A 27,160-nucleotide genomic window follows, 5' to 3' on the forward strand; every position below is an offset into this window, starting at 1 on the left:
ATCTTTGCTGAAGCTACTGTGCGTTTTGAGTACAAATGCATAGCAAACCTTGAATCTAATGTTTTGTAATGGAATCCTAACCTCTGTTACTTCTGACTTATAGGGTATCTTTGTTACTAGGGTTCAGCCTGATGGTCCAGCGTCCAGTGCATTGCAGCCAGGGGACAAGATCTTACAGGTAAGCGCGACTTTCATTTGATACATGGAAGAAGTAACGAAAGCTGTGTGAAAAATGTGCGTGCATGCATTATAAATATGGACATAGTCAGTGTTACTGTTGTTTTAATTTTTAGTAATGTTTGAAAGAGTATATGACCATTTTAATTCATGTCAAAAGAACTAAATTTTATTCCACAAAATTGTATACCATAAACAAATACTACCTTTTTGAAGAACAAATTACCCTTTTGAAAAAAAAGACCAGTGAAAGAAGGGGTGGGCATCTTATCAACTGCAAATTTTGAAAAAAGACTGATTTGATTCAAACATTCCTATACTATGTTCAATATATATATTTATATATATGTGTATCTATCTATCTATCAAGTATATCGACACCCTATCTACAACATGGAAAGTACAAACATATTGAAACCTAAATATCGATGTTAAAAATATCGTAATTAAAAATATCGGTTTTTTTCTGTAAAAAAAAAGTAACATAAAGTAAATAATACTTATAAATAAAATAAACCTATTTAAACATGTTTAATATTATTTAAAATTAATAAAAAAGACATATTTAATAATAAAACTTTAATTAAAAATAAACATAAAATATGTAATATATACTTACATAATAATTTGTATTAATTGTTTTAATTACTTATAAATTATTAAAAAATACTATCAATTACAAATACATCTACACACATAAAATAATAACATAAATAAAAATTAATAATCATATGTAATAAATTAAAAAATTTAAATATACTTTAAATATTTTTAAAGTTAATTAAATACATTATCTGAAATAATACAAAAAATATTAAATACATAAATAAATAAAACTACTATTTAAAGTCCCAAAAAAACGACAGTAATGAAAACATTGGATAGCGTAGAACGTAAAATTACTATTCCCACTCCAGAAAATTAAACAGTAGGGAAAGCGTTAAATAGTGTATGGTTAAAAATTACTATTCCCACTACAGAGAGTGCAACAGTAGGAAAAACGTTGGATAGCGTAGGGCTAAAAATTACTATTCCCACTCCAGAGAGTGCAAAAGTAGGGAAAGTGTTGGATAGAGTAAGGGTAAAAATGACTATTCCCACTCCATAGAGTGCAACAGTAGGGAAAGCGTTGGATAGCGTAGGGGTAACAATTACTATTCCCACTCCAGAGAGTGCAACAGTAGGGAAAGCGTTGGATAACGTAGGGGTAAAAATTACTATTCCCTCCTCCAGTAAGCGCAACAGTAGGGAAAGCGTTGGATAGCAGGTGGGTAAAAATTACTATTCCCACTCCAGTGAGTGCAACAGTAGGGAAAGCGTTGGATAGCGTAGGGTAAAAATTACTATTCCAACTCCAGAGGGTGTAACAGTAGGGAAAGCATTGGATAGCGTAGGGATAAACATTTCTATTTCAACTCAAGAGTGTGTAACAGTAAGGAAAGCGTTGAATAGCGAAGGGGTAAAAATTACTATTCCAACTCCAGAGGGTGCAACAGTAGGGAAAGCGTTGGATAGCGTAGGGGTAAAAATGACTATTCCAACTCTAGAGGGTGCAACAGTAGGGAAAGCGTTGGATAGCGTAGAATTTAAATATTTTTTATATTTAAATTAATGTATAATTACATTTTTAAATAAATCTACATCATTTACAAACAATTAATAATTATTAAAAGCAATTACATTTGAATAATTAATTAACAATAATTTAACTACAAATACCAATAAATATTAATTCATAAATATTACTCACCAAATATTAAATATTAAACAATAAAATATTTTTCATTACAAAAAATATTATTTAAAATTAATTCACAATTAAAAATTATAAACAATAAAATTATTTTTATACCAAAAAATACTTTTCATAAAACATTTATTACCAATAATTACTAATATTTTCAAATTAATAAGAAATAATTACCAATTAAAAATATTATTTGCCAATTAACAAAATTATTTACCAATTAAAAAATTAATTACCAATTAAAAAAAATATTTCTCAATGAAAAACATATTGTACCAATTTAAACAAATAGTTAACAATTAAAAACATTAATTACCAATAAAAAAAATAAATTATCAATTAAAACATTTAATTGCCAATTAATAATTAATTATAAATAAAATAATTATCCATAACAAAAACATTCATAAATCATTCATTAATTACAATTAAATTACTTCCCACCCAATTCCCCTATAAACCCACAACCTGCGACAGAAATAAATAAAAAAATTAATTACAATTCATTTATAATTCCGGTACTAAAACATAAAATTTACTTCAAAATAACATTAATATATAAAAATAGTACACATATAATTTTAAAAAATTTAAATACTTAACAAAAACATTTTACGCATACATAATGAAATACATAAAAATAATACAAATATCGATATTAGTAACATCGAAATTAGTTACATCGATATATATGCTATTGATATTACTAACTTCGATATTCCTTACATCGATATAAATAAATTCAATATACTTACCTTAGGGTCGATATTCTGTCCAACGATATTCTTGACATCGAAATTCTGTACCTTCGATATTTCCAACTCGATATTTGTGTAGGTCGACAATTAGGAATCTATATTTAGACTGTGCACCATTTTAGGCAATACGGTGCATTTCTGCTTTTTTTGTCAGCTCTAGCACACTTTTGGCAGCTTTGTTCCAACTCAGACACCCTTGCACCATGGTGTAAGGGCGCCTGTTTTGCACGCAGGATTGTTCCTGTGCAGGAAGGGTGTCCTTCCTGTACAAAAGCAACCCTGAGAGGTATATTTCTCTTTCTATGTAAGCTGCAGAACACAGCACACATAGAAAGAGGAAGTAATGAGAAGAAATGAGGTTGATAAAAAGGAGTACCATTGAGTTGGGCAACAACAAACATCTGTTATACAGAGCCAGATACCCTTAGTGGTGAACGTGCGCTTTACAAATACACATGTTATGGTATGTTATATTTCTCCCCTGCGGCCCCGCCCCCTCGCCTGCCCGTCTCACCCCAGCCTCCCAGCTGCTCCTCCCACCCTCCCACCTTAAATGGCGGCAGCTGCGCGGCACTGAGTGTGACCCCTGACCCTGCTTGCAGGCCAGGTCGCTCCCCTCGCCACAGAGCTCCACCGGTGTGCCAGTACCTCCCCCCTCGCTGCCGCTGTTCGTGTGAGTTCGATCCTGCCAACCTGACTGCAGTACCCCATTGATTTGTGCTTCACTGTTTTTCTCTGCTCTGCTAAATTGCGTAATGGTTTTTGCCCCTCTGATTGTTTTCACTGTTGCCTGTTTTTCTCGCATTTTGTAGCTGTCCTTGTGTCCTGCCCGTCTCCCCCCCTATTTTCTTCTGTATCCCGTTCCCGCCACTGCTCCCCTGTGGCCCGCCCCCTAGCCTGCCCATCTCCCCCTGCCTTCCAGCTGCTCCTCCCTCCCCGCCTTATATGGCAGCCGCTGCGTGGCAGTGAGAGCCACCTCTGACCCTGGTTGCAGGCCAGGTCGCTCCCCATGCCACACACCTCCACCGGTGTGCCAATGCCTCCCCCCTCGCTGCCGCTGTTCTTGTGAGTTCGATCCTGCCTACCTGACTGCAGTGTCCCATTGGTTTGTGCTTCACTGTTTTTCTCTGCTCAGCTAAATTGTGCAATAGTTTTTGTCCGTCTGATTGTGTTTACTGTTGCCTCTTTTTCTCGCATTTTGTAGCTGTCCTTGCGTCCTGCTCGTCTCCCCCCTTTTTTCTTCTGTATCCCGTTCCCGCTGCTGCTCCCCTGCGGCCCGCCCCCTTGCCTGCCCATGCCCCCCCTGCCTCCCAGCTGCTCCTCCCGCCCTCCCCGCCTTAAATGGCGCCGCTGGTGCGCCGGAGGCATGCCAGAGGCAAACCCGTCTGCGCCTGTCCGCGCCTGGACTGTGCCCAGCGCCATTCCCCCTGGACCCCGCGAACGCCACATCGCCCGACTCCGATATGATGCCAGCACTCTCCATGCACTGAACACCGAGCGAGACTTCACCTGCTTCCAGGCCACCCCAAAACGCACCCAAGTCTCTTTGTCCTGCCGCACCTGCAGCTTCACCTGCGACAGAACCACCAAACCACCTGGGACCAGACCCAACAACCTCGGCTGCATACTCCTCAACACACGCTCCGCACGCAAACACACCGTCAAGCTCTGGGAGCTGCTGGAAACCTCCGCCCCTGACGTAGCCTTTCTGACCGAGACCTGGTGGAACCCACTCCTCTGCACCTGACATCGTCATAGCCATCCCAGATGGCTACAAGATCTCCCACAGAGACCGCACCCACTGAATCGGAGGAGGAATAACCATCGAACACAAATCCAGCCTCAAGGTCTCCTCCCACTCGGGCGACACCCTCAGGCCGCCGAACACCTGCACTTCTAGATCCACACCACCCTCAGAGGAACCCTCATCTACACACTCCCCGGACCCCGGCCACAGTTCAGTGACTCACTCGCCGACCTCGCCAGCACCCACTCACTCGCCTCCACGGACTACATCCTACTCGGGGACCTGTACTTCTACCTCGAGAACATCAATGACGCCAACTCCACCACGCTGATACACAACCTCCCAAACCTCGGCCTCAGACAACTAGTCACCATTCCCACCCACGCCGCCGGCCACAAGCTGGACCCCATCTTCTCAACAAGCCCACACGTCTCCTTCAACCACACCACCGAACTCCATTGGACCGATCACCGTTACGTCCACTTCACTTACAAGAAGCCCGCCACGCACCAACCCACCCAACAGCCACCCCGCCGGTGCTGGAGCAAAGTCACAGAAGGCTAGCTGACAGCCACCTCGCCCAGAACCCACCCGCCGACCCCACAGACCCAGATGCCACCGCTCGCAACCTCAGACAATGGATCCACGACTTCGCCAACACCCTCACCTCACTCAAAGCACCCTCCAACAGCCGCACCAGCAAGAAAGCCACCTGATTCACTGAAGAGCTCCAGACCTCGAAACGAACATGCCGGAAACTGAAGAAGAAATGGCTACACGAACGAACGTCAGACAACCACGCAGCCCACAGGGTCGCCACCCGCAGACACCACCACCTCATCAGATTAGCCAAGAGATCCTCTTTCAAAACCCGCTTGGACAACAACGCACATGACAGCAAAGAGCTCTTCAGCATCGTGAAGGAGCTCTCCAACCCCAGCGCCAACACCAACGACATCCCACCCTCACAAGAACTGTGCGACTCCCTGGCCACCTTCTTCCACAGGAAAATCGCCGACATACACAACAGCTTCAACCACACGACCGCCCCCACCACGCCAGGCTCCACCCCCCCAGCGAACACCACCCGCATCAACCGCCTGACCTGCTGGACCAACGCCAATGACAACAAAACACGCAAGATCATGAACTCCATCCACTCAAAATCTCCATCATACCCCTGCCCACACCACATCTTCAACAAAGCAGATTCCGCCATCGGCCCCCAACTACGGAAGGTCATCAACATCTCCCTCGAGACAGCCACTTTCCCGGAAAGCTGGAAGCAAGCCAAAATTAACGCCCTTCTCAAGAAGCCCAAGGCAAACCCCAAGGACCTCAAAAATTTCCGGCCCATCTCCCTGCTCCTGTTCCCGGCAAAGGTCATCAAAAAAGTTAACAACACGCAGCTGACCCGCTACCTTGAGGACAACAACATCCTAGACCCATCCCAGTCTGGATTCAGAAGAAACCCTCATAGCAGCCACAGATGACATCAGTAGCCAACTAGACAACGGCGAATCAGCCCTCATCCTCCTGGACCTATCAGCCGCCTTCGACACTATCTGCCACCGCACACTAAAGACAGGCCTCCAGGAAGCCTGAATCCAAGAGAAGGCCCTGGACTTGATCACATCTCTCCTCTCCGGCAGAACCCAGAGCCTCCGCCTCCCCCCCTTCCGCTCCGAAGCCACCAACATCATCTGCGGCATACCCCAGGGTTCATCCCTCAGCCCTATACTGTTCAACGTCTACATGACCCCCTCGCACACGTCATCCGCCAACACGACCTCAACATCATCTCCTACGCCGATGACACCCAGCTGATCCTCTCCTTCACCCGAAAACCGCCAAAACCAACCTCCACGAGGGATTGAAAGCCGGCGCCTAATGGATGAGGAACAGCCGACTGAAGCTGACCAGGGCAAGACGGAGGTCCGCATCCTCGGATCCACTCCCTCAGCCTGGGACGACTCCTGATGGCACGCAACCTGGATATCATCCTGGACTCCTCCCTCATCATGTCGAAGCAGGTCAGCGCAGTCTCCTCCTCCTGTTATAACACCCTCTGCATGCTACGCAGGATCTACAAGTGGATCCCCACCGAAACAAGAAGAACTGTGACCCAGGCCCTTGTCAGCAGCAGGTTAGACTACGGCAACACACTCTACGCAGGCATCCCGGTCAAACAACTGCAACGACTGCAACGCATTCAAAACGCCTCCGCCCGACTGATCCTCAGCGTCCCTCGCCGCAACCACATCACCCCCCACCTGAGAGACCTACACTGGCACCTTGTCGAAAAGAGGATCACCTTCAAACTTCTCACCTCTCACCCACGCACACAAAGCCCTCCACAACACCCGTCCAGCCTACCTCAATGACCTACTGAGCTTCGACACCCCCACCCGCCAACTCCACTCCGCCAGCCTCTTCCTCGCCGCAGTCCCCCGCACCCAACGAGAGAACTCCGGTGGCAGATCCTTCTCCTTCCTCGCCGCCAAGACCTGGAACACCCTCCCCACCTACGGCAGACTCAAGACCTTCTCTCCTTCAGAAGACTCCTCAAGACCTGGCTCTTTGAGGAGTACTCGGTCGTGTGGTTGAGCAGTAGCAGCTCCCCTCCCCTCAGCGCCATGAGACCCTCACGGGTAAGTAGAGCGCTTTATAAGTATAATGATTGATTGATTACTATATTTCTCCACGTTATGCCTCTCCTAGAGAAGCGTATCTTTTTGGCTCAATCCCAAATCTACCAGTTCTGATGAATCTGGAAATGTGTCAAAATCCATGAGATTTGCACTGCATTGCCTTAATACAGATGCATTGAGCCACTCAGCGCCACGCAAAGTGGCCTGACATGGCTTTATAAATCTTACTTAAGGTTTGCATCGAGCATTGTGTTTCAGTCTCACAGTGTTCTTGTTGAAGGAGTTGCATCCTACTATTGCTTACTTGAGGTAACTTTTTTTATTTTACTTTGAGTACCTAATTGGAGTGCATGTTTCGATGCTCTTCCTCCAGGTCGCTCCTTTTTCCCTTCTTCATGCTCTCTTCTTTCATCCCTCCCTCCCTCGCTCGACTGAGCTGAGACCTATTGGCATTTTAATACTTGTTCGGAATTGCTTCCATTTTAAAAGGACATTTGACCATTTTGAAAAACGTTCCTCTTGGGATAAAAACATTCAACTACATTATGTCTTAGGGGTCCGTTACGATGTCGGGTGGATCACCACCGCCTTGGTGGCAGTGGAGATCCGCCCAACATTAATACCCGCCCGCCACCCATTTCCCCCCCCCGACAGATTACTATGGCGGGGGGACCGCGGCGGATGTAAACACCGTACGCCGCTTTTCCGCCCAGGTGGCCTTGCGGCTGGAGCGGAAAATGTTTATTATGGTAGCGTTTCTATAAGACACTGCCAGCCATATTAGGATGGCCTTGCAGACAGGCCTTTCCGTGGCGGCAATGCCGCCACAGAAAGGCATGCGGAGACTCCCTGCGGGGGCCCGTTGCGGGCCCCCTGGGACTCCGGGGGGTTCACATGGGGGGTACCTATGGTACACCCCCGCATTTCAAAGTGTAACATGGCTAGCACCATTGTGGCGGGTGGCGCTTACAGCACTGCCCGCCGCAATGGTAAAAATACAGGATGTACCCGCCAGTGTGGCGGGCGCATCCTGATTGTCAAGGCGGGACCGCCACTCCTATGGCGGGTGGTCCCGTTTTGCACAGGGATGGCGGGCGATCAAAGTCCGCCCGCCATCCTAATGGGGGCCTTAGTATCTGTACACCATATACAAGTATTAATATGAGTATCTGCAATTTTGGAGTCACTGTTATTGCCTGCAAGTTTTCTAAAAAGATTTATTGGATTTTAGGTGAAATGTATTAAAGCTCATACTGTGAAGGGTGGGCAAGTATGTTTTACTTTTTGGGACTTGGCAGTGATGTGATTAAGGTGATTATATCTGGTGACTTGTTTAATAGAAACATATTTATAAGGGGTATACCCAACTCACCCTCCGGTATCTGAGTAAAGAACACAATCATATATAAAAGAGCAATGATATGGAGGAATCGATATGCAATTATTATTAAAGTATAGGGAACAATCAATTACCCTCAGTAGTAGTTCAGCAGTCCTACAAATATAAATTGCCTAAGTTGATATGGGGCACACATACATAATGGGACCGATCTTCAACTGAAGATAGTAAACAATTACTGATGGCCATGAGGCCGAAATTATTTGCAAAAGCATAGGGCAGGGTTTCAAGTATTAGTTGGTAGCAGACAAACTGTTTTTGACATTATGGGCAGCAGTTGTCGGATGTGGTATAAGGGTGCATTTCCCTGTTGTATGTCAATTGTTTACCTCCTTCATGTGCCTCTAAGGATAAAGAAGCCAGTGATTCAGGAGAGTGTTTTCTGTACAGGATTATGGTTAAAGTTTTCTATCTGGTCTGTGGGTTAAATTTTCCTTCTTGTATGCCTTTGAATATGTGAGAACAAATATTGCACAGTTAATAGGTATTTATGATCCATGTTGATTGAGAATGTGTAAATAACTAGTCATCAGGGGTTACGAGTAATATTCAGTGTGCTCATAAACGGCCAGCATTGTTTTTGTTTAAATAATGAATGTTCCACCCCTAAACATTGCAACCTTATGAAACTCTTAAATTTGATCGGTCAAGCCGAGGGAATCATCATCACACCATGCTAAGTTTAATACTTTTTTTATGAGCATTGTCTTAAGTTCCCGCCCATTAATTTGTTTCTCCCAAGCTTTATTTCCCAACCATATTCATAATGCATTACCAACAATGTATACAGTTTTCTACAGTTGTCCATTGAGTCTTCAGGATGTTCAGCTGGTTCTCAGGACATGTAGAAAGAGTGTCCTTGGCCGGGTCCCAATACTTGAGCTCATGACTCCGGAGTTGTCTCTTCCACGCATGCAGATGGTCTCCCGTGGGTGTCAGCCCTTAGCTCTCTTTCAGGCCCAAATACAAACTAATAGAGAGGTCAAAGAGACAAAGTATTGGATTCAAATAAAATGATTTCACTGTATACCACCTATCTCTACATTAATCCCATTTACTTGTAAAGACTATTTATGCATTAGCACTTAGTATATAACACAGGTTAGTGTCAGCAAAGCAGATGCTTAGCACATGAGTTCTCAAGCGGCCATATTACATGCTATTGCGCAGAAGCAGAGTTTTACCTCCAAGCGTTAAGACGTCATGCAGCTGACGCATGCACAGTTTAATTTCCCACGTTAGCAGCCATCTTTAATTGCACTCGGGTTACTGGTTAGTAAAATACATAGGCAAGCTTCCCCCTTTTCTAGAAAGTGTCACATATCTTGTAAAATTAGCATTACGAATGTTATTAATAATTTATTACGTGGATATATGAGAGGATCATATCCGAGCAAGTTGCTTATTTGTGATTCCTTGCACCATTAATGGTGCCTTGTGCTGCTCCAAAAAACTTCTCTATCTCTTTATACTACGGTCCTACTTCCTGTGAAATTATATCTAATGTAAAAACCTTCTACTGCATCCAGTCCTCTCTTGGCATGCTGCCAGAAATTGGTTCATCTTGGCACTGCCTGTAAACAGGATTACAATATTAAAGTTATTGTTTTTTTTTAATATTCTGCTAAACCCCTGTTTGAGTGTAGTAATGACAGATATTCATGTTAATCAGCTCAAATGCCCCTAGATAATCACATAGTTTTGCAGAACACCCACCAACCCACTGAGCTCTCAAGAGGTTGTTTTGGGGAGTTTGGCTTGGAGAACAATGGCTGGCTTCCGTAAGAGAGATCTGAGCCACCACGCCAATAATCCAACTAATGCTGTGGATCCCATGTGACTAAGCAGCCCGGTTTGGCCCAGTGAACGCAAAACCATCAAGACCCTTGTCAGAGGCCGTGTTGATGGATGTCAATTAGGGCAAGAAAACCCAGGTAACACAAGACAGGCATGCCACTGGATAGGTGCCATGTGGTGGAGAGGCTGGCTGCAACAAGCAAGTTACATACATCGGAGGGCTTCTCCTCAGGAAATGTGGGACTGGGGGTACACCCTCAGTCATCTCTCTGCAGGCGTTCTGTGGTGATGAGCCGGTTTGTTCCTGCAACCAAAGTTGACCGCCATTGTTGAGTGGAGCCCCTCCTCCCCGGTCGCTGCCGGAGGGCCAGCCAATGCCTGAAATGAATCGCAGGCTTGCCCTGGTGGCTACGCAAATAGGAGGGGAGAATCCGGCCTCACCCAGCACTCCACTGTCTGACTGGCATACTGCAGGCTTTTGCTGCCTCAGACATGGGCTCGGTCGGCACCAGACCACAAGCAGTGGGGAAGTGGAGGATTCCTGTCACAGCCCAGCACATATCACTGACGGACAAAATATCGACCTACAGAAAAATCGACGCTGGAATATCGAAGGCAGGAATATCGACATCCTATCTACAACATGGTAAGTACAAAAATATTGAAACCAAAATATCGATGTTAAAAATATATTAATTAAAAATATCGGGTTTTTTATGTAATAAAGAAAAGTGTAAAATAAAGTAAATAATACTTATAAACCAAATAAACACAGTTAAAATATGTAATAATGTTTAAAATTAATAAATAATACATATACAATAACATAACATTAATTAAATATATACATAAAATATATATTATATACTTACTTAATAATACGTTTTAATAATTATTTTAGTAACGTATAAAGTATTAAAACAATTATGAATTACAAATACATCTACACACATAAAACAAAAAGTAAATAATTATATTTAATAAATTTAAAAAAGTTAGATATACTTTCAATATTTTTAAAATTAATAATATACTACATTATCAAAAATATTAATAAAAATATTCAATAGCTAAATAAATAAAACTACTATTCAAAGTCCCAAAAAAACTACAGTAATCATAACATTGGATAGCGTAACACTTAAAATTACTATTCCAACTTCAGAAAATGCAACAGTAGGGAAAGCGTTGGATATCGTAGGGGGAAAAATTACTATTCCAACTCCAGAGGGGGCAACAGTAGGGAAAGCGTTGGATAGCGTAGGGGGAAAAATTACTATTCCAACTCCAGAGGGTGCAACAGCAGGGAAAGCGTTGGATAGCGTAGAGGTAAAAATTACTATTCCAACTCCAGGGGGTGCAACAGCAGGGAAAGCGTTGGATAGCGTAGAGGTAAGAATTACTATCCCAACTCCAGGGGGTGCAACAGTAGGGTAAGCGTTGGATAGTGTAAGGGTAAAAATTACTATTCCAACTCTAGAGAGTGAAACAGTAGGGAAAGCGTTGGATAGCGTAGGGGTAAAAATTACTTTTCCAACTCCAGAGGGATCTACCGTAGGGAAAGCGTTGGATAGCGTAAGGGTAAAAATTACTATTCCAACTCCTGAGAGTGAATCAGTAGGGAAAAAGGTTGGATAGCGTAGAATTTAAATATAACATACTTATAAATAATTTTTGTATTTAAAATAATAAATAATTAAATTTGTAAATAACTCTACATCATTTACAAATATCCATTAATAATTATTAAAAACATAATTACAAATGAATAATTAACAATAAATTAACAATACATACCAATAAATATTAATTAATAAATAGTAGTCACCAAATAATAAATATCGAACAATAACATATTTTTCATTACAAAAAATATTCATTTAAAATTAATTCACAATTTAAAAATATTAAACAATAAAAGTATTTTTCATACCATATGATACTTTTTATGAAACATTGATTACCAATTAATTAAAAATTTCTAATTAATAAAAATTAATTACCATTGAAAAATATTAATTGTCAATTAACAATTAAAACATTACTTACCAATTAAAACAATTATTTACCAATTAAAAACATTAATTACCAATTTAAAAAAATTATTGTCAATTAAAATAATGAATTGCCAATTAATAATTAATTAAAAATAAAATAATTATCCAAACCAATAAATAAAAATAAATCATTAATTAATTACAATTAAATTACTTCCCACCCAATTCCCCTATAAACCCACAGCCCGCTACAGAAATAAACACAAAAAATTTAAATTAATTTATAATTCCTAGAAATTAATATTAAATTTAGTATATTTAAATTACTTCCCACCCTATTCCCCAATAAATCCACAACCCGCTCCTGTACTAAAACATAAAATTTACTTAAAAATAACATTATTAATATATAAAAATGGTACACATATAATTTAAAACAAGTAAAATACTTAACAAAAATATATTACACATAAATAATAAAATACATAACAATAATACAAATATCGATATTAGTAACATCGAGATTAGTTACATCGATATATATGCTATCGATATTACTAACTTTGATATTACTTACATCGATATAAGAAAAATCGATATTACTTACCTTAGGATCGATATTCTGTCCAACGACGATATTCTGTACCTTCGATATTTCCAACTTGATATTTTTGTAGGTCGATATTTAAAACTCGATATTTATACTGTGCACCGCCCAGCACATCAAAGGGTCTGTCCCTACACCCTCCAGAGACTCAAGTGAGGTGTGGGGGCAGTTCTTGACACACTCAGGGGCACAGATGATATCCTTTACTATCCACGACAGGAGGTTGTCATTGTGGGTGGGGCAAAACTCCTTGAGCTGATTGAAGGCTATTAGAAGGCTTACCATAACAGGCTGGCACACGACCCCCACGAATAACTGCATCATCACTGACCGGTGGCCCCCTGATTGCTGGAAAGGGCGGAGGCTCCATTTGAATAAAGATAGGAGATATCAAACTACCAAAAGAGACATCAGAACTGTATAGGTGCTATTGAGACTCAGCACTCCGGCCATACCTTGCCAACCTATACTGCCTAACGCTTACTGCACCTTGTTGGCCCCGGGTGAAGTGCCCTTGGTCAGCAGCATAATTGAGTTGTGCGGCACCCCTAAGCGTGTCAGACACCCATAAGGTAAGCCAAGCTATGGTTTTGAGGTGGCCAGTGTGACTGTTGATCCCCTACTCCTAGTGAAGTGCTGTGCTGGTCGGGGGAGTTTGACTTCGACTCCCGGCTCGGCTGGCCCTTTGCTGTGGACCCTGAGAAAATAACATGGACCACTGCACTGCCCAAGATTGAAAGGGTGCACACTGGGTGGTGGTGTCCCTATGAGGGGAGACGGGCTTGCCTGCTCAAGACACTCCCACGGACTCACATAATGGACAGTTCTATATGGGGGTCGACACACCTCCCATCCCTAGACATTAAACTCTAACCCCAACAAACCAAACTCCTATTATGGCATGAGACAAACCAACTGCCTCCACAGTGCAGCAAAATAATAAATACACTAAACAAGCACTGTTGTGGGAAGAGGCTGGTGCAGCAGGAGTTAGGATCAGCAGGAGTGCTAGAGGTCAGGATCAGCAGGAGTGCTAGAGATCAGGACAGAGGGGCTGCAAAATGGGCTTTTTTCTACAAGCAAGTCAAGACCTAAAGGAAACTGTAGGAGGCAAAATGGGTGAACTGAAAGTGGATTAATTCTTAATTCAGCAAGACTTGCGGAATACAGTAAATTGAGTTACAGAGGCGGAGGGTAGTGTCTCTGAAACCAAAGACACTGTCAAATCACAGGAGTCCCAATTCGCGTCTTTGTAAAGAATGGTTCATCAAGTAGAAGCCAGAGCAAAAGACGCTGAGGGCACGTCAAGGCATAACAACCTAGGCATTGCAGAGAGGGGGAGGGTTCTATGCCAACCGCATTCATCTCTGACTTGGCTGAAGAGCTGGGTAGCTGCCACAGCGGTATTATCTTAATTGAAAGGGAGCCTAGGGCCCTCACTGCAAAGCCTCCTGTGGGTTTCCTGCCTTGTCCCTTAATTGCCCTAGTTTTCAACTACACTGATCACAATGTAATCCTACTTTTTCCACACTGGCTTGGGTCTCTCAAGTTCCAGTATTCTCCAGTGATGATCTTCCCAGATTATACTGTAAAAGTTCAGCAACAAAGGAGATCATTCCAAGAGGTAAAAGAAAAATTGAGAGCCTTAGACTTCCACTATATGCTCCTCTTACCTGCTCAGCTAAAGGTCAACTTCCAAGACAAGACTATTATTTGAAACTCCAGAAGCAGCCTGGGATTGGGTGGAGGAGAGGCCTAATATGCGTCGCTGTGGCTCACTTCATGCAGGGGGCACGGTGGGAAGAGAGACAAATGGGATGGCAGGGGTAGAGGACCACAGGGAGAATAGAACTCAGCTCCAACTCACAAGAATTAACGATTGGAGCAAAGGGCCCGCTCACTTGTCACTGGCAGAGCCTCAGCGATGCAATCAGTCCCCACAGCAGAGACAGAGCTCATGTCCAAAACTTAAGTAACCAACCCTCTGTTACCCTCTCAGGAGCCTCCAGCCTGACATGCCCTATCAAGCACGTACTTATTAAGAGATAGCAATGCTGGTGGCAGGAGATGGCTGATGATCCATGCCCTGGGATGTTTTAATTTATGGCTTCTATGGTTTTGGATTTGATGGGAGGGTTGAGCTAGGTTTGGGTGTGGGGTTGCATGGCAGGGGTAATGTGCATCTCAGGCTAGTCCAGTTGACGAATGTCCTTAGTTGCATCACGACATGCACTTTTCGTTGATGAAGTATGGGGTGGGTAAGACACTCCTGAGACAAGAGCACATGAAGGAAACCCAGGAAGCATAGATGGCTATGAGTAGCTGAATATACCAATAGGGGGACAAGGCAAGTAAAGCTCTACATTGGCTTTATACACTCCCCACTGTAGATGATCCCTGATCATACATTGAAGATGGCCATGGCTCAGGTACTACTGTCAGCTTGGACATTGCGCAAGCCTTTGCTGCATATTATCAAGAGCTGTATACCTCTGAACGGGAGGGGAAGCGTACCAACCTGCAACAGTTTGTTGCAGACCTCGCAGTGACCTACTTGGCCCCCACAGATATGGACCCTATGGAGGATGATGTTACTCTTGAAGATTTGTGTGAAGCTCTTATGCAGCTTTAGTCATGCAAAATGCTGGGATCAAATGGGTTCCCAGTGGAATTCTGAAGGCTAATTTAGCCCCAGGTGTGATCAGACCTGCTGCAAATGTTTCATGAGGCCTTGAGAGAGGGCAGGTTGTCCAAGGACCTTATATTAGCGGACATGGTTGTGATACCGCAATCGAGCCTGCGCGGAACACAATGCAAGAAATACAGACCAATGTCACTGCTGAATTTAGAGGTTAAGTAGTGGTCTAAAGAGTTGGCAAACAGGCTGCTGGAGAAATAGGAAAACTAGTTTATCCCGATCAGTCAGGATTTATGCCTCGATGAGAAACCCAACATAATAACGCCATAGAGCTGAGTGCTAATCTAATGAGCTATCAATCTCTGCTAATGATGGATTTTCAAAAGGTGTTTGACTCTGTGGTTTGGGAATGTCTCTTTACACTACTAACATGCTTACACTTTGGGCCCAAATTCATTAGCTATATCAAATTATTATACACTCACCATGAGGCAAGGGTATGAGTCGGTAGTGCTGTGTCCCTGTGGTTCGAGATAGTGATGGATACCTGATATGAATGCACACTTTCACCCTTACTTTTTTGCCTTGACGTTAGAGCTCTTGGCAGCTTGGGTGAGGGTTGGCGCACTGTTCCGAGGCTTTCAGTGGTCCACAACAGTTGATGGCAGGATCTCCCTGCATTCAGATGACGTCCTGCTGTACCTGGATAACCCTACTAAGTAGGGCCCTTGTGCTCTACAAATACTAAAAACCTTTGGGATCTATTCAGGCCTTCACATGAATAAGACCAACTCTTCTATCTATCCCATTACCCAATGCCTCGAGGTCACGTCATGGCCCCAGAGCTGCGGGTTCTCTCGACCAGATTCAAATATCTGGGAGTGTATATAAGCAAAAACAGAGCCTTGGCACATGAGGCCAACCTTCACTTTCAATTGGTGGGATTGGCCAGGGACGTCAAGTTTTTGTCCTCCCTCTCGTTGTCCCTGCTTGTTCCTTCCAAGTGGAGAGAGGCTTCTTTGTTAGGGCTAATGCCCACGTAAGAGACCTCCTGTGGAACAGAGGGGTACCTCGAACCACCCCCAATAAATGTTGTAGGGCCACTTTTGAGGGTGCATAGCCACCCCAGATCTAATAGTATATTTTAGAGCAGCACATCTATTGGTGTTCAATGACTGGTGGTTCAAGGGGTTTGAGGACCCAGCCTATGCAGTGGAGGGGTGGAAAATGGGACAAGATTGTCTCTCCCATTTGCTCCATGACTGCAACTTACTTCAGTCTTTACCCGCTGGACCACTTGGAAGGAAGCCAAGAAAGCAGCAGGGTGGGTAAAATGGCTTATGCTGAAGACCCTGCTTTGGAATGGGACCAGACTCCCTCAGGAGTCTGTGTTCTGTGGCTTCTCAAATGGGATACTATAGAATAACAGCACTGGGCGACTTGCTCCAAAACACTTCCATCAAGTCCTTTATGGAGCTGCAAGAGGAATATCAAATTCACCGTACCCAATTTTTTCTTAAAATTGGATGCAAATCCCGGCATACTCACTCTTGGAAGTGAAAACCTACTCACACACTTGACAGCCCATAAACTGTTGGTTTTATACCAGACATAGCTCCATAACCAGCAGGATCCACTGGTAAAACTGAGCGAGATGTGGTCTAGCAACCTGGGGCCACTTAAAAATGTGGGCTGGAGAGAGGCAGTGGCCGCTCCCAGGGAGGTAGTGGTGGCCTCTCAGCTCCACCTTATCCAACGTAAATTATTGCACCTGACATACCTCAGTAGAAGACAGCTGTTCAGAATGTGGCTAATTGACTCTGTGTTTTGCCTGCGAAGTAACAATGCCACAGGAGGTTTACTACATACCTTGTGGAACCGTTTGGCTGCGTCACAACTTTGAGAGTGGGAGTTGAAGAGTCTGGGGGAGGTGATGGGTTGGAGAAGGAGGATCCTCAGGGAGCTGCGACTGATTTTACTGCATATTGCACATTATGTGGAGGCAAATAGACATAAAAGGGTGCTGCTCTGGCTGCTTATAGCAAAACGGGAAATCGCAAAAGCTTGGAAGAGTGCAGAAGTCCCCTCCCTGGATGGGTGGGCAAATGGTATGAACTATTGTATGGGCCTGGAATGCCCAGTGTCCCAGGGCAGGGGATACCCACAAAAGTACTACAACATTTGGAAGTATGGGATGATTGGTGAAGAAGTAGGCAAACGTAAAAATAAATAATTACTGCAGAAAGTATGGTTTCCTCTAATTCATTATCTAAGGTAGCAATACCTTTCTTCTTTTTTTTTTTTTTTTTTTAGTCAAGTTTTTAGTCCTATGATTATGTGATAGCTACACAGGCCAGGAAGTCCAAAACGGTTTGGACTGAAAGCTCTGGTGCGGATTTTCCATATGTCCTGTTATAATGGAGAAAGAGAATTGGAAGGAGGGAGACAAGTGAGGGGTAAAAGGTTTGGGATAATTTGAGGGTCCGAGCTGTCTAGTACATCCTCTCTGTAAAAAGAGTGATCGGATTCCCTCATATATTGCCGTAGCTAAAACTCGGAAGCTAAAACCTTCCCCTCCTGTCGTTCTCTCCCCTTTTTTGCATCTCCAAAATATAGTGGCTAAATACAAATGAGGACAAAAACAAAAAAAACAAAAAAAAACATTTGGAAGGACTGCGCTGGATAACTAGAGATACATACTGAACCGTGCCTGCCCATTCCATGCTCCATGCACAGTGAGATACACTCCTTTGAGGTCACACCACACTGAGACCCAAGGGAAGAGCTTAAGGTTTGTTGTTTTTTAATGATTTTTTTAAATCATTTAAACTGTTTTGATGGTATGGGTAACAATTTGTTCACAATATTGTTTATAGAAATATTCAGAAGTCATTAATACTCATATCATATCCCATACTGCAAGAAAATGCACCTCCAAAAATAAAAACAGCATAATATCAAAACGTACAATAAGAGGGGTTAAAATAGCGACATAAAATACAATAATAATAAACAAGTATAATAGCGATGTAGTAGCCCCCCTGGCCTAAATTCTCCAGATACAAAGTGCTTGAAAGACAATTAAGTGCATATAGTGATTGCTACTGGGCCTTATAGTGTTATCCGACCTTTGCAAGGGGTTAGGGTAGCATCAGACAGTACCATGATACTAAAGCTATTTCATAGCAGCATAATAGCACCATAGAGTTAAACTCTACTGGAGTTAACTACCTAAAATAAAACACCCAATACATAAAATATGAGCCCTTTGAATACCTTCTGAGGCCTTAAACTGACATATACCCAATGGTATAGTGCAATACCAGGAGCCCCCAGATTTCCTTGATTTTTTGGCAAGAACATACATTTTGAAGCCCATCTTGGTTTCTTAAACTGCCACATAAAGGAATTACACAAACTATTCAGTTTAGTCAGCCAGCTCTTATGTATCTCAAGTAGGATGGTTCTGAATAGATACAATAACTTCGGGAATACAGTCATTTTTTCAATACATTGTACCTCCCATCCAACATCAGATGTAAGTTATCTATTCTGTGCAAATCCAACTTGATTTTTCTAAACAGTGGGGCTAGATTTAATTCCACTATCTTCCCAGTATCAGGTGTGACAGCCACCCCAAGATAGCTTTGCTCCTTTACCCAGCGATGGCTACCAGAATCATTACCTTCTGTACTTATCACTCTGTCTTCCATTCATTCAGATGATATCCTGAGAACACCCCGAACCACTTTGCTTCCTCCACAATATATTTTAAGGCATTTTTAGTGTCTGGGTTTTATAATGACTACATCGTTGGCATATGCCAGTACTTTATGTGTCCTTGGAAAACGACTTCTTGTTGGATCTTACTATTACATTCCATTTGCATTAAAAACGGATCGATATATATAGAGCGAATAGTAAAGGTGAGTAGAGGCACTCATATCTTGTTTCCTGGGTGATACTGATTTGATTTGACCACTTGTCCATTATGTGCAACCTCACCTTAGGAGCCTGTGACCAAAGCCCTGATCGATTTGATAAAGCCCTGACCGAGTCTCTTCCACCTCAATACCTCCCTAAGGTAGCCCCAAGAGACTTTTTCTGCATCCAGAAACACCAGCCCCAGCTGTGATTTATCGACTTCTGCTATATCCAATAGCATGATCACTCTACGCACATGATCAACAGTGGCTCTCCCGGGAATAAAGTTGTGCTGGTAGGGCAACACAAGCTTCAAGATGACCTTGTTTAGTCTCATTGCTAGAACTTTGGAATACATTTAGCATCATTATTTATCAGGGATATTGGCCTGTATGACCCAGGGTTCAGAGGGAGTTTACCCTTTTTTTTTTAAATATCACTAAATTGGTTTCCTCCCACGATGGTGAAATTACCCCTTCTAACTGTGCTGCTGAGAATATAATGGACAAAGCCTCTGGGAGTTCGGGAAGAAATACTGCATAAAATTCCAGGGAATTCTGTCTGGCCCATCAGCTTTCCCCTTGCCATAGCTTTAACTGCAGTCACTAGCTCTTCCGCTAATATATGCATTTCCAGAGACTCTTTATCCTCTTCCTCTATTGGATGCCCCTCAATTGTGCTGAGATAATTGGAACACCAGTTTGGCTGTGGATCTATATCTTCCAAATACAGCTCCATTGAACTTCTAAGATCTCTACGGGCACTGCCGTACTCCTCCCCTGTTTATCACAGATAGCCTCAATCCCTCTTGCTGTCTCCTTCTGTCTAATGCGATGTGCTAACAATCTGCCTGCGCTAGCCCTGTAATTCTGATATCTGGCAGCCACCTCCTTGCGGTAATATTTGTTAATCCTGGCCTTAATTACCGCTAATTTCTGCACAATTTCTCCACTATCCATCCCTAGCCTAATTAGTTTAGCCGGATCAAGCTCATGTTTGGAGAGTATATAATTCGTTTCCTGTATATGTCTCCTATTTTGCTGTTGTTTAGACAGAATTTAGCTCAATGTCTCTCCACTCACTCCCGCTTTTAGGGACTTCCAGACCATCTCTAGTGCAGCTGTGCCCTGATTTACTAAAAGAAACCCCTTCTACCACTCATGCATATGGAACAAATAGTGCTCTTCCTTTATTAGCTTCCTATCAAACGTCCAGGGTCTGAGTTGACTTTAAAGGGGTAGACAGCCCTTACAGCGAATCCGTCACCCTGCATGCTATTACAACGCAGTTATTACAATGACCGCGTTGTAACAATGCATACCATTACCCCGCAAGTCCTAACAATGACTTGCGGAGGGGGGGGGGAAGGTGTTGGATTTAAAATCCAACACCTTCCCTACTGTCCGCAAAGACTGGATTTGGAATTGTAAATTATACTATTCCAACATCCGGCGCCCCCTCCGCAAGTCGTTTAGTTCTGATTATCTACCCCACAGACTGATTAGCCATTATAGCAACCCCTCTCGTAGTAGCCCCCTGCATTGTGCAGCTTAAAAATGTGTATCCTAATTATTCTATTATTTTCTTATTGTACCACAGGACATGTGTCTCTCACAGGCACAGAACATCCGGTCTCATAGCCTTCAGACCCATTGCCATTCTACCTTTTTTACCCTTGTCATTCAGTCCACAAACATTTATTGTGCAAATGCAAATTTTACCCCGCATCATAGTCTTCTCTGAATGTATTCCAGATTACATAGACCCCCAATTTTAATACATAAAGATTATTCAACTTCTTCTATACTTTCTTACCCTTACACTCCTGTTGATTGTCTAGAAATAAGGAACCAATACCTTCTTAACTCACCCCTCCCCTACCCTCCTCCGCTACCTAGCCTCCTACCTCCTCCTCCCCTCCCCGTCCAGCATGCCCGCTTCTCTACCCCTTCCCCCACCTCTTCCTAGGGCAGTTGGCCATGCCTGGTCCATAGATGTAAATAGATCCCTCTGCTTCGTCCTACCCCAATATGCTTAGATCAGCCAAAGAAAAATAAGATTTTTTTTAATGCATATTCAGTCATCTTTCTGCTAATCATCTCCTACCACCCCATCAGCTGGTAAATATGGTGGTATATCCATGTCCACGAAAAGACAAAATACCTGAATTAATTGCAATTATCAGGGCAACATATATCTTTTTTTATTTTTTTAACACCTTTTCTCCCTACATCTTCTTCGTCCCTTTTTTTATCCTTTTCCCCCTTCCTTCTTCTTCCATTTTCTCTTCCTTTTGTTCCTTCCCTCTCTCTTTCTTCTTCTTTTTATCCCCTTTTAACACAAACACAATATAATGATGGAAAAAATAGCATTACAATCATGACACCCTAACATAAAGTTCCCTGATATGACCCAAAATCTTGCTATGATGATATAACATTATTTCCTTTGGACACCCCCTGCCTTGGGCTCCTCTAAAATCCATGATCAGCCTAATCCATTAAGAAACTCCTTTGCTTTAATATCTGTGGTGAAATAATACATATGGTCTCTTGAGATGACTTTGTGTTTGGCCAAGTTAAGTAGATACGCCTGTGCCCCCTTAGACTGCATAAGTTGTATTACCTGCCGACGCTGCCAACGTGTCTCCATTGTAGTCTCCAAAAAAAGAGCAGTTGGCCACCGCCCGCTTTGCATCTAGTCGTGCTTTGTCGGAATTAGCCTGACTCAGAAGATAGTTACCAAAATATAAAATTATAGCCCTGGGTCTGCTCCCTTCTAAGTCCTGGTGCCGATGTTGCTTAAAAGGGAATCTGCGTGCCCTCTGGATCTCTGTTTCCCAGTTTTGTAGTTCCAGGAAGGCTCTTTTAAACACTCTGACAATAAAGCTAGGGGCATCCTCTTTTTCTAGCCCTTCCTCCACCCCTAGAACCCTGAGATTATTTAGTTTTAACCTGTTCTCAAATTCTTCAAGCTTCCACTGTGTTTCCACTAGACATGCCTCATGATCTTCACCCATCTGTTTGTTGGCCATGGTCTCTGTTTCTAAGGTGAATATCCGGCCTTCCATTTCAGACATTTTGGTTGCAAACTCAGTGAAGGTTTTTGCCATGTTACGAATGGACCTGTGGAGCTTACTATTGGCCACCTGCATCCTCAGGGAATCTAATCTAGTCTCATAGCGATGGACGATACCTCCTTGATACATAGTCTACAGAGTAATCACATCAGGTTGAAGCTCTGCACTAATGTTACCACTAAGGGTAGCTCCTTCTGGTCTCAGCATTGCTGAGTAGTCCCACATGAGAGCAGTGTGGTTTAGTTCTCCATTGGGTGTGTTAATATGTTTGATAGCTATTTGAGTCTTTAGTCCTCCACCGCCATCACCACTGTCACTTGACCCACTGGAATAGCGTGTCGGGCTATTCTTCATCTCATCTTTCAATTCTAAGTCTTCCACAGACCAGTCAGATTGATCAAACAGTGAGAAGATGTACTCTACCATTTCCGTCACTTCTGTGTGGCCAGTTGACTTAGACCTGATACCTCTTGAGGTTCTGATTGTGGGTGCTTTGCCTTTCTTTCCCATAGCATTCGCCGGTGCCAGACTGACTGCTTTTGGCCTGGTGTCATTCTGGACTCCTTTCCCTAGCCCACCAATTTCTGCAGCATCATCTATGGCTTCTGATACTAATAAATCCATAATCTTATCAGGGCATATCGAGGCAGATACTACAGTCGAATCCCCATCCATATTTACCACATCTGTTACAATGGGGGTAAGAGCTAGCTTAAGCGTACTCACATTTGTTGACTTCTTTGATCCTCCCCTATTTGGCAGTTTGCTCCCTTCCGTATCACCATGCAGTATGTCTGTTCCCCAAGGTAACTCTCCTGAGCCAATCTCCTGCTTCTATGAATGCAAACCGGTCTGCTTTTTTTAAATAATCCGATGGTATGCGGTTACTTTTGGTCCCGCAAGCCCCCCGGATCATCTTTTTCACATGTATCACTGGCGCTCCCTTTCTTCCCAGGGAGTTTGCTTTTCCATGTTACCGTTCCAGTTCCAGTTCCAGTACTGCTCTCCACCAATGGTTTCAGGGCTTATTTAGGGCCCATCCTGAGGCCCAGATATGTAAGTCGTTTGTTACAATGTCACTCGTTAATTTCCTCTAATCTCAACTCTGCACACAGCAGGTTCCGGAGAAATCTCCCACCGTGACGCTCCCACCATTAAAGTGTTGCACAGCCACTACAGCATCATTTGTTGGGGAGGAGCTCCTACTCCCGCGTTCCTGTATGTCCAAAGCAGGGGAGGTGAGGGGGAGGGATCCATGCGGTTGCGACTGTGCGTTCTCCATCCTGCCGATCCTACCTTAATGTTTGTTCTAAAGAGTACCTTCATATCAAATTGTGTGAAACTGAATCGCAAACTGCAGCGGCTTCGATGTACTGTAATCAGTGCCTGTGTGCCAGGCGTGATTTGGATTATTGTTAAACCCTTAATAAAAAACGTATATTTTTTTTAAACCAGTGTGTTTTAGACTTTATTCCCATTGCACATTGTTTTCATTCATGCAATAATGAAGATGAAATGAACAGACGTACCCAGTGATGCGTGAAGTACAATGTTCACCTCTGATCATTGTGTTTGAATTTATTTTTATCACCAAATTATTCAACCAGTAGAAGACTAGGGGTCAAGAAGAGTGATGCAGTCTGATTAATAAATATCTAGGTAACAGGACTCTACATTTAGCATTGCAACGTTGTCAGCTGCCTACCGGTATTTTATGGCTCAGCTGAAAGAATAGTTGCCAGGGGCAACCAAGATTGAACTTCACCTTTAACGCCTTCACTGCCTTACAAAGGTGGTACAGACTGATTTAAAAAGGTGTTTCTCACTTTACGTGATTTGACACATGAAAGCAATAAGTTGCTTGGTTGTGTGATCCCAGGGCTGGAACTTCCATACGGTGGGGTAAGGTAGAAGAATAACGGCTCCTATATTTTGTGGCACCACATTTCTGAAATAATGGCAGAACAGTGCTTTTCTAAATCTATGGATAGCGAATAGCTGGCAAAGTTATGTTGTATTCAGAGCTCTGACAATCCTTGCACCCTTTCTGTTTGGTTCACCCTGACATTCCAATAATTGATCTTAAAACTGTGAATATAAAAAGGAGCCACAGAAAAGAAACCTGCACCATGCATTGATCGTGCATTAATTTGTAACAGTAATATATTATAAATGAAAAATATGTGTGTTAAAGAGATAACAGATTAGTGAAAACACAGCCGGTCATTTGATCTCGATGGGCAGCTCACCAGCCTGTCATGTCAGCTGAGGATGAGGCATGCATTTTTCTGGTGGAGAGCCGCCCACCATATTATGAGGTGTCCTCCTGTGTTAGGAATTGCTCAGAAGGAACTGCAGTTTACCATGTCAAAACTTTGTTGTTTTGACCCCACCTGGCAAACATGTTTGTTTTTCTGAAACCAACCCCTGAAGTGCGAGTTTCTTTCTGAAAAAATAATGGCCCTCACATGCTGGCCGTTTTCTACCAGGTCATGAGGCTCATTTATAGGTCTCGCCTAGGTGAGACATGCAAATTAGCTTGGAAGCTTCGTGGAAGCTCCGCCCACTCTCCGCCCATTGGCTTGTGTAATAAATGCTGCCTTCCGATTGGTTTTAGGCTTATTAGTCTCTCCCCATGTCGGCCATGTCGTCATTTGTGTCCTTCCATGGCTACTGGCCCCTTTACTGCACAGAACTACTTACTTCCTGTCCCTCCCCCTCCGTCCTGCAGTCTGTGACTTCTTGTTCAATTCAATTCAATTCATGAAGCTTTATTCGGCACATATAAAATGACCATAAAAGCACAAGTTTAAAAAACATGATAATAACAAATACCTCAATGTCTAAAAAAGATTTACAAGCAATGTTACAGACATAGTTTGTTAAAAACACATGCTTTTCCTGGCATTAACACAGTAATTTAAAAATGTGGCTGTATAAAAACAGATATCGTCCGATTCCAGATTAAAGATTAAAATCATTGCCTGATTAACTGTACGTACACCATATTTTATAAACATCGGTTTCAGAAATGCAGTGCGTAAATTTGAGGGCTGTTTACAAAACAATAGAAAGTGCAAAGTGCTCTGAGTAGAAACGCCATCACACAAACATGGCCCCAACGGATGTTTCCTAATGGACGGGAGAGCCACCAGATGGTGTGCCAAACCAAATCTAAGTCTGGTAAGTACAAACTTGTGAGATGTCCTGGTCACCATGGTTAAATACAAAGGAAAACCTTCTACCAGACTATATCTGGTGTAGAACACAACAGTTGTCAAGGTACCGCAGGTTAAGGCCCGCTTCCTTGCCCTAAAGGCCAATACTGTACTTTTCAGCTCAGCTTTGGGTATCCTAGATGCTGCGCTTAGATCACGCAAGATATTCAGTTTAAATTTCTCAGAAAAGCAACGAACAACATATTTTAACCAAGGTATCTTAAGATGTTTATCCAGTGTCAAGCAATCCTCTATTATAGACCTATTAAAAGATTTTTCCACCTTAAGCCAAATTGAACGCCAGATCATAAGTGGCCTTAGGGATAACAGGTCTATCAAATAGTTTATGTCTAGTTCCCGGTGGATTAACTCAGTTGGGGCCGAAGGTGGTAGACACAGGAGCTTTTTTAGGAAGACATTTTCCTCTATTTGAAAATTATTATATCGCAACTGTGGCCCCATACACCCGCCCCATATAATGCAATGGATACACATCTTGCTTGATAAATCTTAAGCATATCCCTGGTTCGTCGTTCCCCCACCTTGGCAGAAAATCTAAAAACGTATGCAAATAAAGAAGGGGGTACCCCGACTAGAGTTCCTAATTCAGGATACACAAATTGGTTGAAAGAACAGGTAATTAGGAACAATTTTTAGCTAGTGGACATAACCTGACATCAGAGAGTAATAAATGTAGTTAAACAACATGCATGGTACAAAAATATATATTTTATTTTATTTAAAGGTTTCTTTATAATTAAAAAGCACACGTTTTAATGTCTCCTCTGTACATGTGGTGGTTAATCTACATATACAATATGCTATACAGTTTTGTTCATTGCAGTTTTTCAATACATTTTATAACATTTCATTGTCTGGAGACTGTAATAGTGGTGCTAAACAGACTGATCTTTGCGATCTAAAAACATGGCTAGATGTAACAACTACGCGCGTTTCGGCTGAGGGCCTTCATCAGGAAGTCATGAAATTTCCAAATGAACCTTGTTTTATGGGATTCGATGTCTTAAGAGCCTCGGGTCACAGTGGTCCGCCGCAATTGCCAATAAAAAGGGTTTAGTATTATCGGGAACTGCACGGGGGGGAGATTGCAGGGGAAATGACAAAGGTACCTGTTTGGGCAGTCCGTCGAGTATTTTTGTAATGGGGTCTATGGGTCGGGTACTTCTTTCAGCAAGGTACATCCAAAAGGGTGTCCATATTGTAGTGATCTTGAAAAGAGGTCCCGCCTGCCTTCCAATGATGGAGTCTTCCAGTGTCTCAATGGGTCGGACCCGCTTCCTTGCCCTAAAGGCCAAAAATGTACTTTTCAGCTCAGCTTTGGCTATCCTAGATGCTGCACTTAGATCACGCAAGATATTCAGGTTAAATATCTCAGAAAAGCAACAAACAACATATTTTAC

At 42.8% G+C, this 27,160-nt stretch overlaps 1 protein-coding gene across 1 annotated transcript in view; it reads left to right on the forward strand.

The window, feature by feature from the left end:
* LRRC7 (leucine rich repeat containing 7) overlaps positions 1 to 27,160 on the forward strand; it is a 1,701,172-nt gene that overhangs the window by 1,493,043 nt on the left and 180,969 nt on the right. The window contains exon 25 of the mRNA XM_086936257.1: positions 104 to 178. Coding sequence (XP_086792383.1) covers positions 104 to 178 — 75 coding nt within the window. The remainder of the gene's footprint in view (positions 1 to 103; positions 179 to 27,160) is intronic.

This window comes from Lissotriton vulgaris, chromosome 1_1, assembly GCF_964263255.1.
Source record: "Lissotriton vulgaris chromosome 1_1, aLisVul1.2, whole genome shotgun sequence".
In the NCBI taxonomy this organism is placed as follows: Eukaryota; Metazoa; Chordata; class Amphibia; order Caudata; family Salamandridae; genus Lissotriton; species Lissotriton vulgaris.